This window comes from Eretmochelys imbricata, chromosome 4, assembly GCF_965152235.1.
Source record: "Eretmochelys imbricata isolate rEreImb1 chromosome 4, rEreImb1.hap1, whole genome shotgun sequence".
NCBI lineage: Eukaryota > Metazoa > Chordata > Testudines > Cheloniidae > Eretmochelys > Eretmochelys imbricata.
Window position 1 is genome coordinate 70190815 of NC_135575.1, and position 17717 is coordinate 70208531.

The 17717-nt window shown below is 41.9% G+C and overlaps 1 protein-coding gene across 1 annotated transcript in view; it reads left to right on the plus strand.

Moving 5' to 3' along the window:
* Nucleotides 1-17717, plus strand: part of CPE (carboxypeptidase E) — an 87783-nt gene that overhangs the window by 60830 nt on the left and 9236 nt on the right. The window contains exons 2-5 of the mRNA XM_077815435.1: nt 4140-4336; nt 7072-7239; nt 8330-8447; nt 10793-10975. Of these exons, the coding sequence (XP_077671561.1) occupies nt 4140-4336; nt 7072-7239; nt 8330-8447; nt 10793-10975 (666 nt within the window). The remainder of the gene's footprint in view (nt 1-4139; nt 4337-7071; nt 7240-8329; nt 8448-10792; nt 10976-17717) is intronic.

A 17717-nucleotide genomic window follows, 5' to 3' on the forward strand; every position in this document is an offset into this window, starting at 1 on the left:
GAAAATAATTCTGTTTCCAGCAGGTAAATTGCATGTGCGTGCTTAATGTGAATGAGCTCTGCAGTTGAAATGCCAAAAGTGTAATACTGAGTAAACAGCAAGGGTACGAACGTTTGTTTATTATCATGTCACATAGAAAAACACATTGGGAAATGAAGTCTTAGTGTGTGCACAATGTGCTCAGGTGGCATGTGATCAGGATGCATCAGTGAATGTGGTCCGCTGGTTGGATCCTTGTGACAGCGGAGATAACTCAGCCAGTCATCACTCCCTCCCTCCAGTTCATTAGCATACTTCAATCCCATTGCTTGAAATGATTCAGTAAGTGAAACTGCAGGTGCTTTGAAGGAGTTCAGGACAGGAATAACGGGCTGCTTCAGATCAGTTGCTATATAGGTGGAGTAGGAAAGAGAATAGAGATTTGCACTGTGGCCCCCTCCACAATATGCCTGGTTCAGGCAAAATCATTTACCTTTGCCTAGTCAAAACTATTTTAGTTCATTTAAACCATGCCCACTTAGTGCGACAGGCAGAGATTCCTCGAGGCAGGCAGCAGGTTTAGGGTTAAAGGTTAGGGTTGTTGGAGGGAGGGAGTGAGTGATGATTGGCTGCATTACCTCGGATATCACTGTGCTACTGCTCATGCTCCTCTGCTTGAAGCACCAAATGGGTACTGTCAAAAGGAATTTGTTATTGATAGAAAACTGATAAAACAATGAAGAGAAGAAGAGGAATTGGCTTTAGAGGGCTTAAGCATGTTTGGATTTAGTGGTAGTAACCTGTAAAATTCTACAGGTTCAGGGATAAAGTTTTTCTAAACCTTTGATTATTTTTGTTGCTGTCCTCTGGATTCTCTCCAGTTTGTCCACATCTTTCCTAAAGTGTGATGCTCAACTCGGGACACAATACTCCAGCTGGAGCCTCACCAGGACCGAACAGAGCGGAACAGTTACCTCCCGTGTCTTACATATGACATACCGGTTAATATAGATCAGATCAGGTATTCAATATTAGATATTCAAAGCATATCCCATTGCTTGAAATGATTCAGCAAGTGAAACTGCAGATCAGGACTGAGGTGCTTTGAAAGAGTTCAAGACAGGAATAATGGGCTGCTTCAGATCCGTTGCTATATAGGTGGAGTAGGAAATTGGATTGGAATTGGAGTTTTTATTTAATTAAGGAAAAACCACACATTCTACTCATCAAGATACTGCACTGCTTTTTTTGCCTCTGTCTTCACGAACAAGGTCAGCTCCCAGACTACTGCACTGGGCAACACAGCATGGGGAGGAGGTGACCAGCCCTCTGTGGAGAAAGAAGTGGTTTGGGACTATTTAGAAAAGCTGGACGAGCACAAGTCCATGGGGCCGGATGCGCTGCATCCGAGAATGCTAAAGGAGTTGGCCGATGTGATTGCAGAGCCATTGGCCATTATCTTTGAAAACTCATGGCGATCGGGGGAAGTCCCGGACGACTGGAAAAAGGCTAATGTAGTGCCCATCTTTAAAAATGGGAAGGAGGAGGATCTGGGGATCTACAGGCCAGTCAGCCTCACTTCAGTCCCTGGAAAAATCATGGAGCAGGTCCTCAAGGAATCAATTCTGAAGCACTTAGAGGAGAGGAAAGTGATCAGGAACAGTCAGCATGGGTTCACCAAGGGCAAGTCATGCCTGACTAATCTAACTGCCTTCTATGACGAGATAACTGGCTCTGTGGATGAAGGGAAAGCAGTGGACGTGTTGTTCCTTGACTTTAGCAAAGCTTTTGACACGGTCTCCCACAGCATTCTTGCCAGCAAGTTAAAGAAGTATGGGCTGGATGAATGGACTATAAGGTGGATAGAAAGCTGGCTAGATTGTCGGGCTCAACGGTTAGTGATCAATTGCTCCATGTCTTGTTGGCAGCCGGTATCAAGCAGAGTGCCCCAAGGGTCGGTCCTGGGGCCGGTTTTGTTCAATATCTTCATAAATGATCTGGAGGATGGTGTGGATTGCATCCTCAGCAAGTTTGCAGATGACACTAAACTGGGAGGAGTGGTAGATACGCTGGAGGGTAGGGATAGGATACAGAGGACCCTAGACAAATTAGAGGATTGGGCCAAAAGAAATCTGATGAGGTTCAACAAGGACAAGTGCAGAGTCCTGCACTTAGGACGGAAGAATCCCATGCACTGCTACAGACTAGCGACCGAATGGCTCGACAGCAGTTCTGCAGAAAAGGACCTAGGGGTTACAGTGGACGAGAAGCTGGATATGAGTCAACAGTGTGCCCTTGTTGCCAAGAAGACCAATGGCATTTTGGGATGTATAAGTAGGGGCATTGCCAGGAGATCGAGGGACGTGATCATTGCCCTCTATTCGACATTGGTGAGGCCTCATCTGGAGTACTGTGTCCAGTTTTGGGCCCCACACTACAAGAAGGATGTGGATAAATTGGAAAGAGTCCAGCGGAGGGCAAGAAAAATGATTAGGGGACTGGAACACATGAGTTATGAGGAGAGGCTGAGGGAACTGGGATTGTTTAGTCTGCGGAAGAGAAGAGTGAGGGGGGATTTGATAGCTGCTTTCAACTACCTAAAAGGGGGTTCCAAAGACGATGGATCTAGACTGTTCTCAGTGGTAGCAGATGACAGAACAAGGAGTAATGGTCTCAAGTTGCAGTGGGGGGAGGTTTAGGTAGGATATTAGGAAAAACTATTTCACTAGGAGGGTGGTGAAACACTGGAATGCGTTACCTAGGGAAGTGGTGGAATCTCCTTCCTTAGAAGTTTTTAAGGTCAGGCTTGACAAAGGCCTGGCTGGGATGATTTAGTTGGGGATTGGTCCTACTTTGAGCATGGGGTTGGACTAGATGACCTCCTGAGGTCCCTTCCAACCCTGATATTCTATGATTCTATGATATCATTGAAAGACTCCTTGATCAGATGAGAGCAGTTATAATGGAATGAAAAATTAAATCATCATATCTAGAGATGAACACAGATAAAAAAAGAAAATTAAGCCTCCAATCCTACAAACACTTAGGAATATGCATACCGTTAGCATGAGAGTCCCCTTGATTTCAGTTAGAATACTCACGTGCTTAAAGTTAAACACATGCCTGAATGTTTGCAGGATCAGGGCCCAAGATATTACCTTAAAATAATAAATGCATATAAATTCTTCATGCCTCTAGGGACCATAGACTCTCTCCTGCACATTCCTCTTGTATCTAGAGCTGCAATGATATTGACCAATCAACATAATTTGGGAAGATTGGAGTTTTTATTTAATTAAGGAAAAACCACACATTTTACCCGTCAAGATACTGCACTAAGTGAATGTCTCAGACAGTTGTTAAACAGGACTTTCAGACCTCCAGGAGCAGTTGCTATTCATTGGGAGCGTTATAAAAAATATCATTCCAGTTTAAATATTTGCAAGTAGGGGGTGTTTTAACCTAGCCCTGAAATGACATTAACAATTAAAAGATTAATTTAGCAACACTTTTCCTTTCTTGAAAAGTGAATTTATTCTTTATAAACCGTAAATGTATGGGCTACATTTGGATTATACCAGTACACAATGTAAATGCAGCGTCATACCATTAATATTAATGGTGCATTTACACCAATATACTGGGTCAGAATTTGGTGTCTTTTCTCGACTCTTAGACAAACTCCTGAATAAAGATTACTATTTATTTAATTAGCTGGATTGTTTTAAAAATCTAAATTCACTACCCTGAAGGACATTTTCAATCTCTCTCCCTTAAATCTTCAGGGACTAAGGGTGGGGACACAGAGCTACAATAATAGTTTTCAGAGTAGCAGCCGTGTTAGTCTGTATTCGCAAAAAGAAAAGGAGGACTTGTGGCACCTTAGAGACTAATCAATTTATTTGATCATAAGCTTTCGTGAGCTACAGCTTGGCTACATCGGATGCATCCAATGAAGTAAGCTGTAGCTCATGAAAGCTTATGCTCAAATAAATTTGTTAGTCTCTAAGTTGCCACAAGTCCTCCTTTTCTTTATAATAATAGTGTTAGAAACAGGTGTAATATGCTATGTGACCTGATCCACACTTTGTCCATGAGGCATGGGCTTTGGTGAATATTCTTTGCATCTGTCTAAGGGATGTTTCTTCTTTGTGTTGCAGGGGAGCCTGAATTTAAATATATTGGGAATATGCACGGGAATGAAGCCGTTGGAAGGGAGCTGCTCATTTTCTTAGCTCAGTACCTATGTAATGAATACCAGAAGGGAAATGAGACAATTATCAACTTGATCCACAGCACACGCATCCACATCATGCCATCCTTTAATCCAGATGGGTTTGAGAAGGCAGCATCCCAGGTTTGTAAGCCAAGGTATACAAGGATTGTAATCACGATCTGTATCTACCTTAGACTCAGTGAAAAACACCACTAATAGAACAAGCTCAGAAATATATGAATTTTCACTGCAATGACTCTTGACGAGTCCACCTTACACACTATTTTTAATAGTACAATATATTGTAATTGTCCTCTTTAATAAGCTATATGATAGAGCTAGGCAAATACTGCAAAAAATTGTCTCCAAATATTCATTTTAGTTAAACTAATTCACTGTATTCATGATCTTTCTGTTGTCACATTTCATAAATATTCTACATATAAGTTTACTGACCAGAATGTTTTCCCCCCAAACAGCAAATTTTAATGGAATATTGCAAAATATTGGTGGAAGGATAAGTTTAAGTAATAATTAAGAGTATTCTCACTGGAAACCTGATTCTAAGAATTACATCCATCCAGTCAGGGAACAGAAACATACCATGTGACCTATATGTCTCATAAAACTGCTTTAATTTCAAATATCAGAGACTCTGAACAAGCTTCTTCTAAAAACCAACTACTGACCAAGACGTATTCAGCAAATTTAGGATAATTTAGGATAATGAATACAGTCAAGAAAATTGTGATCTGTTCATGCAGATCTAAAATTGTATTAATGGATTACTCATGGGTGTTTCATCACCAGTTCTACACTTACGCACACTCGTAATTTTACTCCAATGAATATACCCGTTGAAATGAATGGGACTACTGACATGCTTAAAGTTAAATATCTGCAGAAGTGTTTGCAGGATTGGGGTTTTAGTGTATGGTCACTACTGAGAACTATAATTGCACCTTTAATAAAGATGTGATCGTTTTTATGATTTATAATATAAAATAATATCAAATAGCTATAGTTTAGTTCGCTAACACCATATATTTTCATTAGACTTTGAGTACATTAAATTGTAAAGATTACTGCTAAAGTAATTTTGAAACTTCCCACATGAAAGCTGTATATATTATTAAATAAGCAAGATTCAGTTTCTTAAAAATATTGTTAAACTCATGGAAATGAAACACTTGTGTTTGAATCGGTTACCATCACTGTTTCCCCAAAATGTTCAGTATTAGTGCTCCCTCTAGTGGCAGTAAAGGGGAAGGTATATTTCCCATAAATTACCAGCTGGTCAGTATGTCCTACTCATGTTAAATCACATTTTGTAAAACTCTGGTTTAAAATGGGAAAGAACCCCTTTTCTGCCTTCAGGAAGAAACTCCCAAAAATGCTTTACATGTATTGTTTTAGTGTTACTTGAATTTTATTTGTATAGTGCTACTGTACACAGAGCTTTATGGCAGGTTTGATACACCCCACAAATTAAACCAAAATGATATCTTTGCCATGAATTTTCCATTAGCTAAAGTCATAATGAGCGAGAATACAAATAATCATCAGAAAGTAGTTATGTACATGCTGTCACTGGTCAGCTTCAGGGAACAGATATGTTTTTTTAATGGAAATTGAAAGCATCATAGCCAAATCTGGAAGTTCCTGCTAATGCAAAACTCACATTGTTCCTGATTCCTGAGAAATTCTGAACAGCCGCAACTCTTCTCTGGATGAGGAACATTGACTTTCATAGGAGTTTGTCTGCATAAGAACTTTAGTATTTGATCTTTTAGAAATAATGTGACCTGAAGCAGGATAATAGAAATTTGAACTTTTTGCCATGTAAGGCTGCCCTTCCTAAGAGAATTTGCCTTTAACCTCAGCATTAAGCTACTAACACTCACTGATCTGCAATAATCCAACTCTAGGGCCAAATCCTGAAGTCCTCACACAGTGCAAACTCACATAAAACACTGTTGACTTCAGTGGGAGTTTTGCCTTAGTAAGTGATGACTGAAGGCTTTGGTCCAGGGTGCAAATTTATTTTAGGTTTGTGCTGATTCTTTCTGCATAACATCTCGAAATTACAGCCTTCCCTGTCCATCATACAGATAAAACTCTCATTCAAGCTGTCATCATTTTGTGTCTCAGTTACTGCAACATCCTGCTCCCTGACCTTGGTAAATGGAATCTTGCCGTGCTCATATCCATTCAGAATGCTGCTCCTTGGGATCATTTTCCTAGCCCATGTCACCTCTCTTTTTGAATCTCTCCACTGGCCTCTCCCTTCCCTGTCACATCAAATATAAGTTGCTAGTATTCACTTTCCAAGCACTTCATAGTCAATCCCACCCTATCTATCATCTCTCTTTCACAATCGACCTGTTGCATCTTTCTGATTTGCCGATGATGCTGACCTCCACCATCACAAGCACCTTCATGCCTTCTTCCATGCTGCCCCTCATGTCTGGAAGGTGGTCCCCTTAAACATCTGCAAAACTGCCTCATTCTCTGCCTTGAACTCCTTCATCAAAACTCTCCTTTGCTATGATGTCTACAAAAACCATGACAATGGTTAGGCTGCTGTTGTGCAAAGACCACTGCCTGTCACCTATATTGTCTTGTTTACTTGTACTCCCCTGTCTTTATCCATCTATTGTCTCTTTCTAATAATTAGATTGTAATCCCTTTGGGGCAGGATCTTTTTGTTCTGTGTTTGTACAGTGCCTAGTTCATTGTGGTCCTGTTCTAGGACGGGCCCCTTGTGTGCTACAGTAATACACATAATTAATAATAATATTAATACATATGTGTTTGTCTGTACAGATGGCCTGAATTACTTTTGTTTTCCCTGTCTTCTCTCTCTTCCCTTTCAGCCTGGTGAACTCAAAGACTGGTTTGTTGGTCGAAGTAATGCTCAAGGAATAGACCTGAACCGTAATTTCCCTGACCTGGATAGAATAGTTTACGTTAATGAGAGAGAAGGTGGCCCAAACAATCACCTACTGAAAAACATGAGGAAAGCTGTGGACCAGAATCCTAAGGTAAATAATGTCCTGTACTTTCACCAAATCATTGGAGTGTGTTTCATCCTTTTCCAAAGAGAGCTCTCTTGCTGGCTCTTACATCAAGAAGCCTATGTTTTTAAATAAATAAGACAATGTTCTGGACTTAGATTAGTTTAAGTAACAAAATAATCCATTTTCTGGTCTTAAATCTGTCAGCTCCTAGTGCACCATTAATTTCCTTCTATTGAATGTTTCATAAACTGGATTCCTCCTTTTGTGTAGCAAGTCTTCTTTGGTCCATTCTGTTAGTTCACATTCACTCTCCTTTACTCCAACCTTCATTTTTTAAGGCCAGAGATCATGGAGTCATCCTTGACTTCTTTGTCTCCTACATTTCCCTTGTCGATAAGACATCCTGGTATTGCCATCTGTGGAACACTGCCAGAATTCACTTATACATTGATCTTACCTGCTGGAAACTCAGTTCTTGTTTATGTACCCATATTCTTAAATAACATGTTTGGAGGGGTTCTGCCTACTTCTGATCTTCACATGCAGAATGCTTCAGGAACCCCTACTGGTGCACTGGCATACACTTTTAAGGGGCTATGGCCCTAAAAGCCAGCTTTTGATTACAGATTTTGACAACCTGTTGATGAAAAGTGACTACCAGCTCAGCACAGGTTTAATTTTACTATCTATCCATTGTAGTTAACATACAGTGTAGAATGTACAGTGGACATCCTTGAAATCAACATTTGTTTTTTCATAGTTTTCAAAATTACCACAATATTTGCAATATTTCCTGTGCTATGTGTAGCAGGGTAAAATCAAAGACTGAGATGCAATAAATATAGGGTCTGATTCTGATCTAATTTACACCTTTTCCTTTGATGTGAATCCACCAAAGTCAATGGAGCTACTCCAGATTGACATCTGTGCAAGGGCCTAATGTCAATCAGCTGCCTTGACGCCAATGGAAAGATTCCCATTGACTTAGATGGATTGGGCCATCAGTGTGATCAGAAGCAAGCCTGTAATCTGTATTTAAAAGGCATTAGACTGCTGGATATGTTACTACATGGACTATCAAAGTTAATTGCTGAAAATATCTGTTTTCTTATAGCTTGCTCCTGAAACTAAAAGTATCATCCACTGGATTATGGATATTCCCTTTGTCCTCTCAGCCAACCTTCATGGAGGAGACCTTGTTGCAAACTATCCATATGATGAAACTCGCAGTGGTGTGTATTATACATTAGCCTCATACATCCAAAGATGCAACTAGGATGTAGACATGCTATCCTTCCACGGCTGCTAACTAAGATTCACTTTCTAAATCATAGAAGTATAGGACTGGAAGGGACCTCAATAGGTCATCTGCACTCATGGCAGGACTAAGTATTATCTAGAACATTCCTGACAGGTGTTTGTCTAACCTGCTCTTAAACCCCCCAGTGACAGAGATTCCACAGCCTCCGTAGGCAATTTGTTCCAGTGCTTAACTGGAAGTTTTTCCTGATGTCCAACCTAAACCTCCCTTGCTGCAATTTAAGCCCATTGACTCTTGTCCTATCATCAGAGGTTAACAAGAACATTTTTTTCACCTTCCTCCTTATAACAACCTTTTATGTACTTAAACTATTCTGAGCCCCCTCAGTCTTCTCTTCTCTAAACTAAACAAAAACAGTTTTTTCAATATTTCCTCATAGGTCATGTTTTCTAGATCTTTAATCATTTTTGTTGCTCTTCTCTGGCCTTTCCCCAATTTGTCCACATCTTTCCTAAAATGTGGTGCCCAGAAAGAGGTACAATATTTCAGCTGAGGCCTAATCAGCTAGGAGTGGAGTGGAAATACCATGCAACTGTATAGTAATGAGCTATTTAAATATATTATTCATTAATTAGTTACATGTATTGGTTTAAAGATAGTTAATATGTAATCTTTCACTCTGGTTTTTGAAGATACATTTTCTACAGTTAGAAGGGCCTGATTTCAGTGGGTTACTTGGCATATAATTGGTGTAACACAGGGGAGAATCAGGTTCAGAAAATTTTATCCATTTGCGTAGGCTGAAAATGGAGCTGGGGGCAGAAATGGTGATGGGGGAGCAGCTGGATTTAGAGGGGGAGCTGGTCTGGGGACAGAGAGGGAATGAGGGCAGAGCCGGGCTGGGAGCTGAGCAGCGGGGTGGAGTGGAGCTGGGACTGGGGACAGAAGTGGTTTGGGGAGAGCGAATGAGGGCTGGGGGTCAGTTGGAGCTGGGCTGGGGGCGGAGAGGGAATGAAGGCAGAGATGGGTCTGGAGGTAGAGCAGGACTAGGGCATGAACGGGATTAGGGAAGGAGAAAGGGTGGGGGCGAAGCTGGTCTGGGAGCGGAGCAGGGCTGGAAACATGGCACTCCCTCCCCACCCCCTGCCACACAGTGTGCCTCCCCAAATGTTCCTAGGAGACACGCCCCACAGTTTGGGGACCAATGCCCTACATTATATCCTTTTTAGTCATACACCAGATTTTCCTAATCAGGGAGAGGGGAATGGGTTTTGAGGCTTTGCACACCTGTCAGCGAAGAAATGGTAATTAAATATTGAGTCGTGAGTCTAGGAACTTCCCAAGCAAAGTGGTATAGCTGGTATAATAGCAAAAGAGCTTGGGTGATATCCTGCCTCTACTGAAGTCAATGGGACTTTTACCATTAGCTATTGTGGAGCCAGGATTTCACCCTTTCTGTCCACGATGTTTAACTCTCCATATCATCCTCATCATCTCTCTGAAGTATATTCCTCATATCTGGTAATTACCACATGACAATGAACCAGTAGTTATATGTACAATAGCTGACATGTAAGCAGAGGCTGTTTATTTGTGGCTTGCAAACTAAGACATTAGTGACATACTTGTTGAAAGAGTTCTTTATGATGTCAGGATTTAACTCTTGGTACTTTAATAAATAGAGTCATGGAAGTGACGTGTATGTTAGTGAAAATAACTGTATTGCAGTTTCTCCTTCACGAGCACGGCTCGGCAAGGTGTAGTCTGTTGTAAAATGGTTCACCCTGCAGCAGAATCATTTTGTCAGTTTGCAAATAGTATTATTATTGTTTTATTACTTCAGCCACTAACATGCACACAGGTTTAAAACGAATAACCACCTGATCTTGTTTGTAACCCTTGTCCTTCTTCAACCCATTTTCTCCCTACTGTTCGTTACTCTCACTCATCATATCATTTAACATTAGATTGTACACTCTTGAGGGAGAGACTTTTTTTTGTTTCTTTGGTCTGGAAAATGCCTAGCACACCTTGGTACTGTAAAATTAATAACAACAATAACAATAATATTAATACTGGTAATCAATAATGAATATTATTATTGATATTAATATTTTGAATAATAGAAATACAGATCATATTAACATATTAAAGTAATGGAATTATTATTAAATATTAATTTTATTCTGCTATATGTGCACTCGGTACTTTACAGAAAAGTAGAAGACACAGTCCATGTCTCAATGAGTTCATAATCCAGTAGTCCTAATCTGTATGACTAACCTGCTGATCAGTGTCTCTGACTTTCTATTCCAGGTAGCACTCATGAATACAGCTCCTGCCCTGATGATGCAATTTTTCAAAGCTTAGCTCGGGGCTATTCATCTTTTAACCCAGCCATGTCTGATCCAAACAGGCCACCATGTCGTAAGAATGATGACGACAGTAGTTTTGTAGATGGAACAACCAACGGTGGTGCTTGGTACAGTGTTCCTGGAGGTCAGTGTCACTTCATGGTACAGTACAGATTCAGTTGCTTTTGAGTATGGTCAGTAATTGTGGTTACTTTAAAATCAGATATTCAGTGACAAATGAATAGAACAAAATTGCAAAGCTCTTCAGCGTTTGCGGGTGTAACAGGCTGAATCTCAGATGGATCTTTAGAGAATATTTTTTTAACTACTGTAGCCACAAAACTCCCATGAAGCAAATGGGAGGTAAGCATGGAACTCCTTATGTGCTCAGCTCAGAACGTACACAAAGTGAAAAGGGAAGCTGACCAGGATGCCTGTTAAAATATTTGTTATCTTTCACCCTACACACCCAGCAGACTCAGAATGTTTAAGCAATTCAGTTCTCAGACAACTGCAATTAAGCCATTTTCTACAGTTAGAGAACAATTAAAAATTATTTGTCTTTTTTCACAAAAAGGTTTGAAAACTGTTTTATCTTCAGGTTTTTAACAAATTATTCAGAGAATAAATGTAAAAAAAAATAATGGATGTATAAAGAAGTGAAATATTGATTTTACACATGCACAGTAAAAAAATGCCCACTAAACACAGTTACACTATTACTTGTGGGAGTATGGAGTAATTTATCATTACCGACAATCTAAGAGAAAAAAGAAAGATACCTGGTAATGAATGGCAGACTGCTGACTGCTATTCACTGTGGCCCAGTCGTGAAAGGTGCAGAGTGCCTTCTAGGAGGTGTTTAGGGCCTGATTCTACGCCACTGTAGACAATGGAAGTTTTGCCATCAGTTTCAACGGGAGCCTGTAACAAAGCAGTCACCCCACTCCAACCCTGAAAGGGGCTGAGAGAAAAGGCTAGGCTGATTGGGGAAGCAGCCAGAGCTGGGGCCACGCCCCAATCAGGCCACAGCTGGCCCTATAAAAGGGCTGTGAGGCAGGGGCTCAGGTAGAGACTCTCTCTAGCTTTTGAGAGAGAAGGACTGGTTGCCTGGGAGAAAAGGGTACCTAGAGTGGAGCAGGACTGGGGGAAGGCCAGAGGTTCTGGGGAGCTCCAGCCTGGAAAACCCCCCAGGCTGCAGGCCTTGCTAAAGGCCAGGAAAGGTACTGGGGCTACAAAGGGGTAGCCTGGGAATAGGCAGAGGCAGTGGGTCCAACCCCCTTGCTGATGATGAGTGGTTTACAGATTGCAGTCTGCCCCAGTGAGCAGGGGCTAGATAGTGACTGGCAGTAGCCACTGAGGCAAGGTGGGGATAGAGGGTTGGGGGTTCCAAGATTGTGGGTTACTGCTGGGGGCAGAACCCTGAGGGAGAGGGGCACTGGGGTCCAGGAGGGACATGGGGGCCAGCGGCAGGTGAGACACTGGCCTGCAGAGGGCACTCCTTAGGCTGGAGAGTGAATTCCCAGGATGACCAGCAGGAGATGCCACACCAGTGAGTCATTGCATTGCTACAGAGCCCAGTCAGGGCCTTAGATTCCTGCATCCCTTTCTCACTTCTTGCCTCTTCCCTATCAGTGGATCCCCAGACTCATGCAGAGCTCTCTGCAGAGTCCAGTGGAGGTGGCAGTACAATGTGGTAGAGGTTGTTGAACCCCTTTACTATGTAGGGAAAGGAAATACTTCCACTTGTAGGCTGCAGGGGCATGAACTAGACTTCAGTTTTAACTCCATTCTTTGCTCAGACAAAACTCCCTTTAAGTCAATGGAAGCTTGAGCTGGTTGGAATAATTCAAATGAAACTTCTTTGGTCAGAATTTGCCAATTAATTGAAATGTTTGGCAGAGATGATTAAGTTCCTCTGGAAATCTGCCTAGTTTTGTGCCAGATTGCCTGCCCAGCTCCCTGGCAATTCCAGGGTCTGCAGCTCCAGAGAAGCCCACCTGCAGTTTCCAAATGTTTCCTTCCACATTAGACATGCTGAAGCTCAGGACTAAACAGGACTTTGCAATTGCAGCTCTGGGATGCTGTGAGCTGGGTGGGGTCCAGGCACCCGAACTTAGAGTAGAGAACACGTCTGTCATACCCAGGTCCCCACTACTGGGTTCAGGAAACATAGAAGAGGAAGCTGCCTGGTTTGAATGTGGAGAGGACAACAGGTAGATTTGCAGAGGTGGCAAAATAGATTGGGAGGGGCTGCCAGGGGTGTGGGGAGACTGGTGGGGTGTGGAGGGAGGGAAGGAGAAGGAAATTTACATTGGAGTTGGGGTTGTGGAAGACTGACTTGCTGGTCAAGAATATTAGAACTGGGAACTAGAAGCAAGGGAGAGATGGGGCTGTCTGGGCAAGGAGCCTGGGCATGGAACTGGGATCCAGGCGGAAGAGTAGGACGGACTGGGCAAGGAGACTGGAACTGGGAGCCAGGGAAGGAAATGGGGATGATGACTGGAAGCCAGTATATGGGGGAGACTGAGATTGGATGAAGGATGAAAATAGAGGGCTAGTTAGGAGGAAGCTGGGGTACCTCACACATCTCCTTCATTGCATAATCCTGATTCATTTCCAGGCTATTGAATGAGGAATGGTCCTGTGGAAAAATAATGTGTAATCTTGCAATTAAAGACTGTATCATAATACATACACATAAGGGGGCTGAATTAAGCTTACAGAGGGAACCTTAATTCTGGCATTTCCAAAATTTTTGAGTGCTTGACTCTGTTATTTTAATAATGTTCTGTTAAAGTAGTTCTTGTGTGTAATATCTATATACAGTAACTCATCGCTTAAAGTAGCTATGTTCTGGAAAAATACTACTTTAAGCGAAACAATGTTAAGTGAATCTAATTTCCCCATAAGAATTAATGTAAATGGGGGTAGGTTCCAGGGAAATTTTTTTCTTCAGACAAGAGTATATATTTTTATTTATATATGTGCACACACATAAGTTTTAAACAAACAATACTGTACACAGCAGTAATGATTGTGAAGCTTAGTTGAGGTGGTAGAGTCAGGGTGGGATATTTTCCAGGGAATGTCTTACAGCTAAATGATGAACTAGCACTCGGCTGAGCCCTCAAGGGTCAACACATTGTTGTTAATGTAGCCACACGCTCTACAAGGCAGCACGAATGGAGGGTGGGGAGACACACTCTGTGTGTGAGAGAGAAAGAGATGCGCATTGCCCCTTTAAGTACGCTGACCCTACTCTAAGTACATAGACTTAAAAAGGCAATCGGTGAATTGAGACAGCAGCTGGGCTCCCTCCATCCTGAGCCCTGTTGTGTCTCCTCTTCTCCCCCCCACCACTCAACGCTCTGTGGAGGTGGGGGGCAGGAGTGCCGGGGAGAGGGTCACTCTGACAGTAGCACTCCTCTACTGCACCCCCTGCCCAGCAAGCAGGAGGCTCCTGAGAGTAGCTCCAAGGCAGAGGGCAGGAGTAGCACTCGGCAGGGGGAGGAGGGACTGCTGAACTGCCCGGCAATTGATAGCCTGCTGGATGGCTGCCGCACAGGGAACTTAAGGGAGCTGTATAATATAGGCAAGACCAAGAGATAATAGCAAATCATCCCCAAGCATAAGTCTCCTATGGCAGTTGTACATATTACAGAGTTAAACTGTAATGAGTGAATAATACAGTACTCCAAGTAGCCGTGCAAGGGCCCTTGATCAACTGAGTCTGATCAGATTCTTGTATCAGCATAAAAATAGCATCTCAAAGCAGCTTAAACAATAGGCTAATTACAGATCAAGTTAAGTGTCTTTTTATGCTGTAGTCGTGCCTGACACTTTGTCAGTTCATTGCTGACCTAAATCACATTTCATGTTGCCTACTGCCGAATCAAAGCTGAGCACATTTTCTTTTGGGTTTTACCATGAGTCATGTAGGATGCTCATGCTCTGCGTATCACCCCCAAAACTTCAGTTTGTACCACCCTAAGAACAAGTGCGCCGATGTACTTTGTCACCACGTACTGCCCAGACGTACGAATAAAGGGTTGTGCTAGTTCATATATTAGCTACTAACACAAAGGTACGTGGGAGTTGCAGATGCTCAGCAGCTCTGAGGATTTGGCCCCTAACATAATATTTATTTTAAAATGGAAGAAAATTTGTTTTGTCCAGATTCTAAACTCATTTATTCCAATGTAAATCCTGTGTAACTCCCTTAACTACAAGGGATTGGAATAAAAGAACAAAGGGACATTCAACTCACTTGGTTCCCTAGAAAATCTTGACTTTAAACCAGCAATGAGGGACGTGAATCAAAGTTGTAGGGGATAGTCTGAAGTTTGCAAAGCATCAAATTGCCATTCCCAGTAATGACATAAGTCCCTCCTTGCTAGGAGTTCTACTTTCCACACTGGACATTGTCAGTACAACTTACCTCCTGCCATTAATGTACAATGTGACTACTACATTATAGTAAAAGGTAAAGTCTGTCCCCCATACACAGAGCCTCTTAATAGCCCCTCTCTTCCAGGAGGGTGAGAGGTAGTGGCTAGAGTGACACAGGACACTTGGAACAGGAGAGGCCATTTCCTCTCCAGAATTTCAGTTACATGTGCACCATCTCAAGGATCTTTTATTATTCACTTTTTTCTCTTTGCGATGAGTAGGATGGAATGATCAGTCAGCTATGGTGAAAGAGACAATGGGAGGGAATGGTTAAGGGGCAGTTTGTTTAAAAGTGTAACTAGAAAGAGGTGTGCCTTGGTAAGACACTTGGCTGGGACCAAGGAGACGTCGGTTCAGGTCCTGGCTATGCCACAGATATCCTGTGTGACCTTGGGCAAGTCATTTAGTCTGTATGTGTCAATTCCCTGTCTGTAAAATAGGGATGATGATACTTTCTCTCTCTCTCTCTCTCTCTCGTAAGCTTTCTGGGGCAGGGATTGTCTCTTCCTATCTGTATTGCACATAACATGATGAGCTCAAATTTTATTTGGGCCTTTAGGTGCAACCTCAGTACAAATTAAGGAGGACACTTCAGCTGAAAAGTGGCAGATTCAAAACTTTATGAAAGAAAAGGCTTTCACACACCACAGTTAGTCTGTGGAACCCATTAGCACAGCCTGGTAGAGAATGGAACTTCCTACATGCGAATGAGTTTTGAATGATATGAGTCTGTTTGCTCAGATCTCTTTGCAGAACCTGGGCCATAGCTGAGAGCTTCGGGTAAAAAACAAACAACCTCTCTCCCCTATTTTTTAAAGAATAAAATAAAAACAGAGAAATTCTACAGCAGATATTTTCTGTTGTGTCCAAATGGTCTCTAATGTAATCATGGGAAGGCAAATTGGACTTTGGAATAAATGAAGGTTTTGCCTAGCTACTAGAGGCTATAGTAGGATACAAACAAATCATGAAATTTGAAAGTCATGGTTTGACATGTAACATGAATTCAGTCACACTGCATGTATTGGACCAGATTCTCCACTGTGCCCACCATGAAGGAGCAGGATGGCATCAGGAAGCTGACTGCAGTTCCCTGATTCTGAGGCCAGTTTTGAGATCCCAGTCACAGTGGAATTTAGATCAGCCTTGGGACTACTGTAATTGCCCTTTGGCAATAATTCACCTGGGGATTGCCAGGGTATACTGTACTTCAGCCAGGCTTCTTCCTGTCCCTACACTGAAAACCACAAGGAGGAGGCATAGGAATTGGCTATACAAACCCTGTGCTCACTGCGAACTCCCCCACACTGGGTGAATCCTCATCCAGGGAAACATGGCTGGCTGAGTGGTGCAGAGGAAGTGGAGTGGGTGTCACAGAAACTGGTCCAGTGAATATAATGACTCACTGAGGTCAGGCAGATGAACATTTAAATACATAGCTAATCAAAAATACTACTGTATATTTTTAAATTCTCCTAATTAAAGTTGCATTAACAATGTTTTTCATTTATCACATTCAAGTCTATTCCCCATTTCTTTTACTCTGGTGCTGAGTTTGAAAGAAAAAAACCCCAAAAAACAAGAGAAATAAATGCAATAGCTGATTGGAAATTACAGGCCTCCCTTCCTGACTCTCCCACCCCAGTTGAAAATTTCAGTGAAAATGAAAACATTTCATTTTGGGGGTGAGGGTTGTTTGTTTGCAGAAAATCATTGAAAATTTTTTTCCACAGAAGGTAGACCCTAAAAATTGTGACGAAAAACATTTTTTTTGTTAAAAAGAAAAATTTTGACCAGCCCTAATAAATATCTCTTTCAAAGTATTTATGTGATACTTTATTCACTTTGTCATTAGCTGTCATTCACAGGTTTACAGTGCACATAATGGTCAGTTTCTTTTTTCATCTGGAAATAATTGAACCACACCTGGAAATTGTTTTTAGTTCCTATGAAAGAAAAAAGGGCTTTCCATACTAAGTGTCCCATAGGAATATGCAGGCCAGATGCATGGTCAGATTTGGTACAATCATTACATGAAGTCATGACTGTCAAGAAATTCTGTATTTTCTGTGAAATGAGCATTTTCAGTGAACTCCCTTTTTCTCCCCTGAGAACAGTATATTGGGCCTGATTCACTTCTCTCTTATTCTGGTTTAAACTCCAGTAACTTCAGTGGAATTACTGTAGATCAGTGGTTCTCAGCCATTTACCACTGTATGCCATGTATACAGCTCTCTGTTACGTGGGCTGCATACACACAATATATATACTACCCGTATGGCCCTGAGGATGTCACATGGGACAGAGGTTGAGAACCACTGCTCTAGATTTACACCAATGGGAGAGGAGAATCAGGCCCATTGTGTTTAATGCAGATTTCTCCTAATTCCCCATAGCATTTAATAAGTCCCTCCTTGCCAGGAGTTCCACTTTCC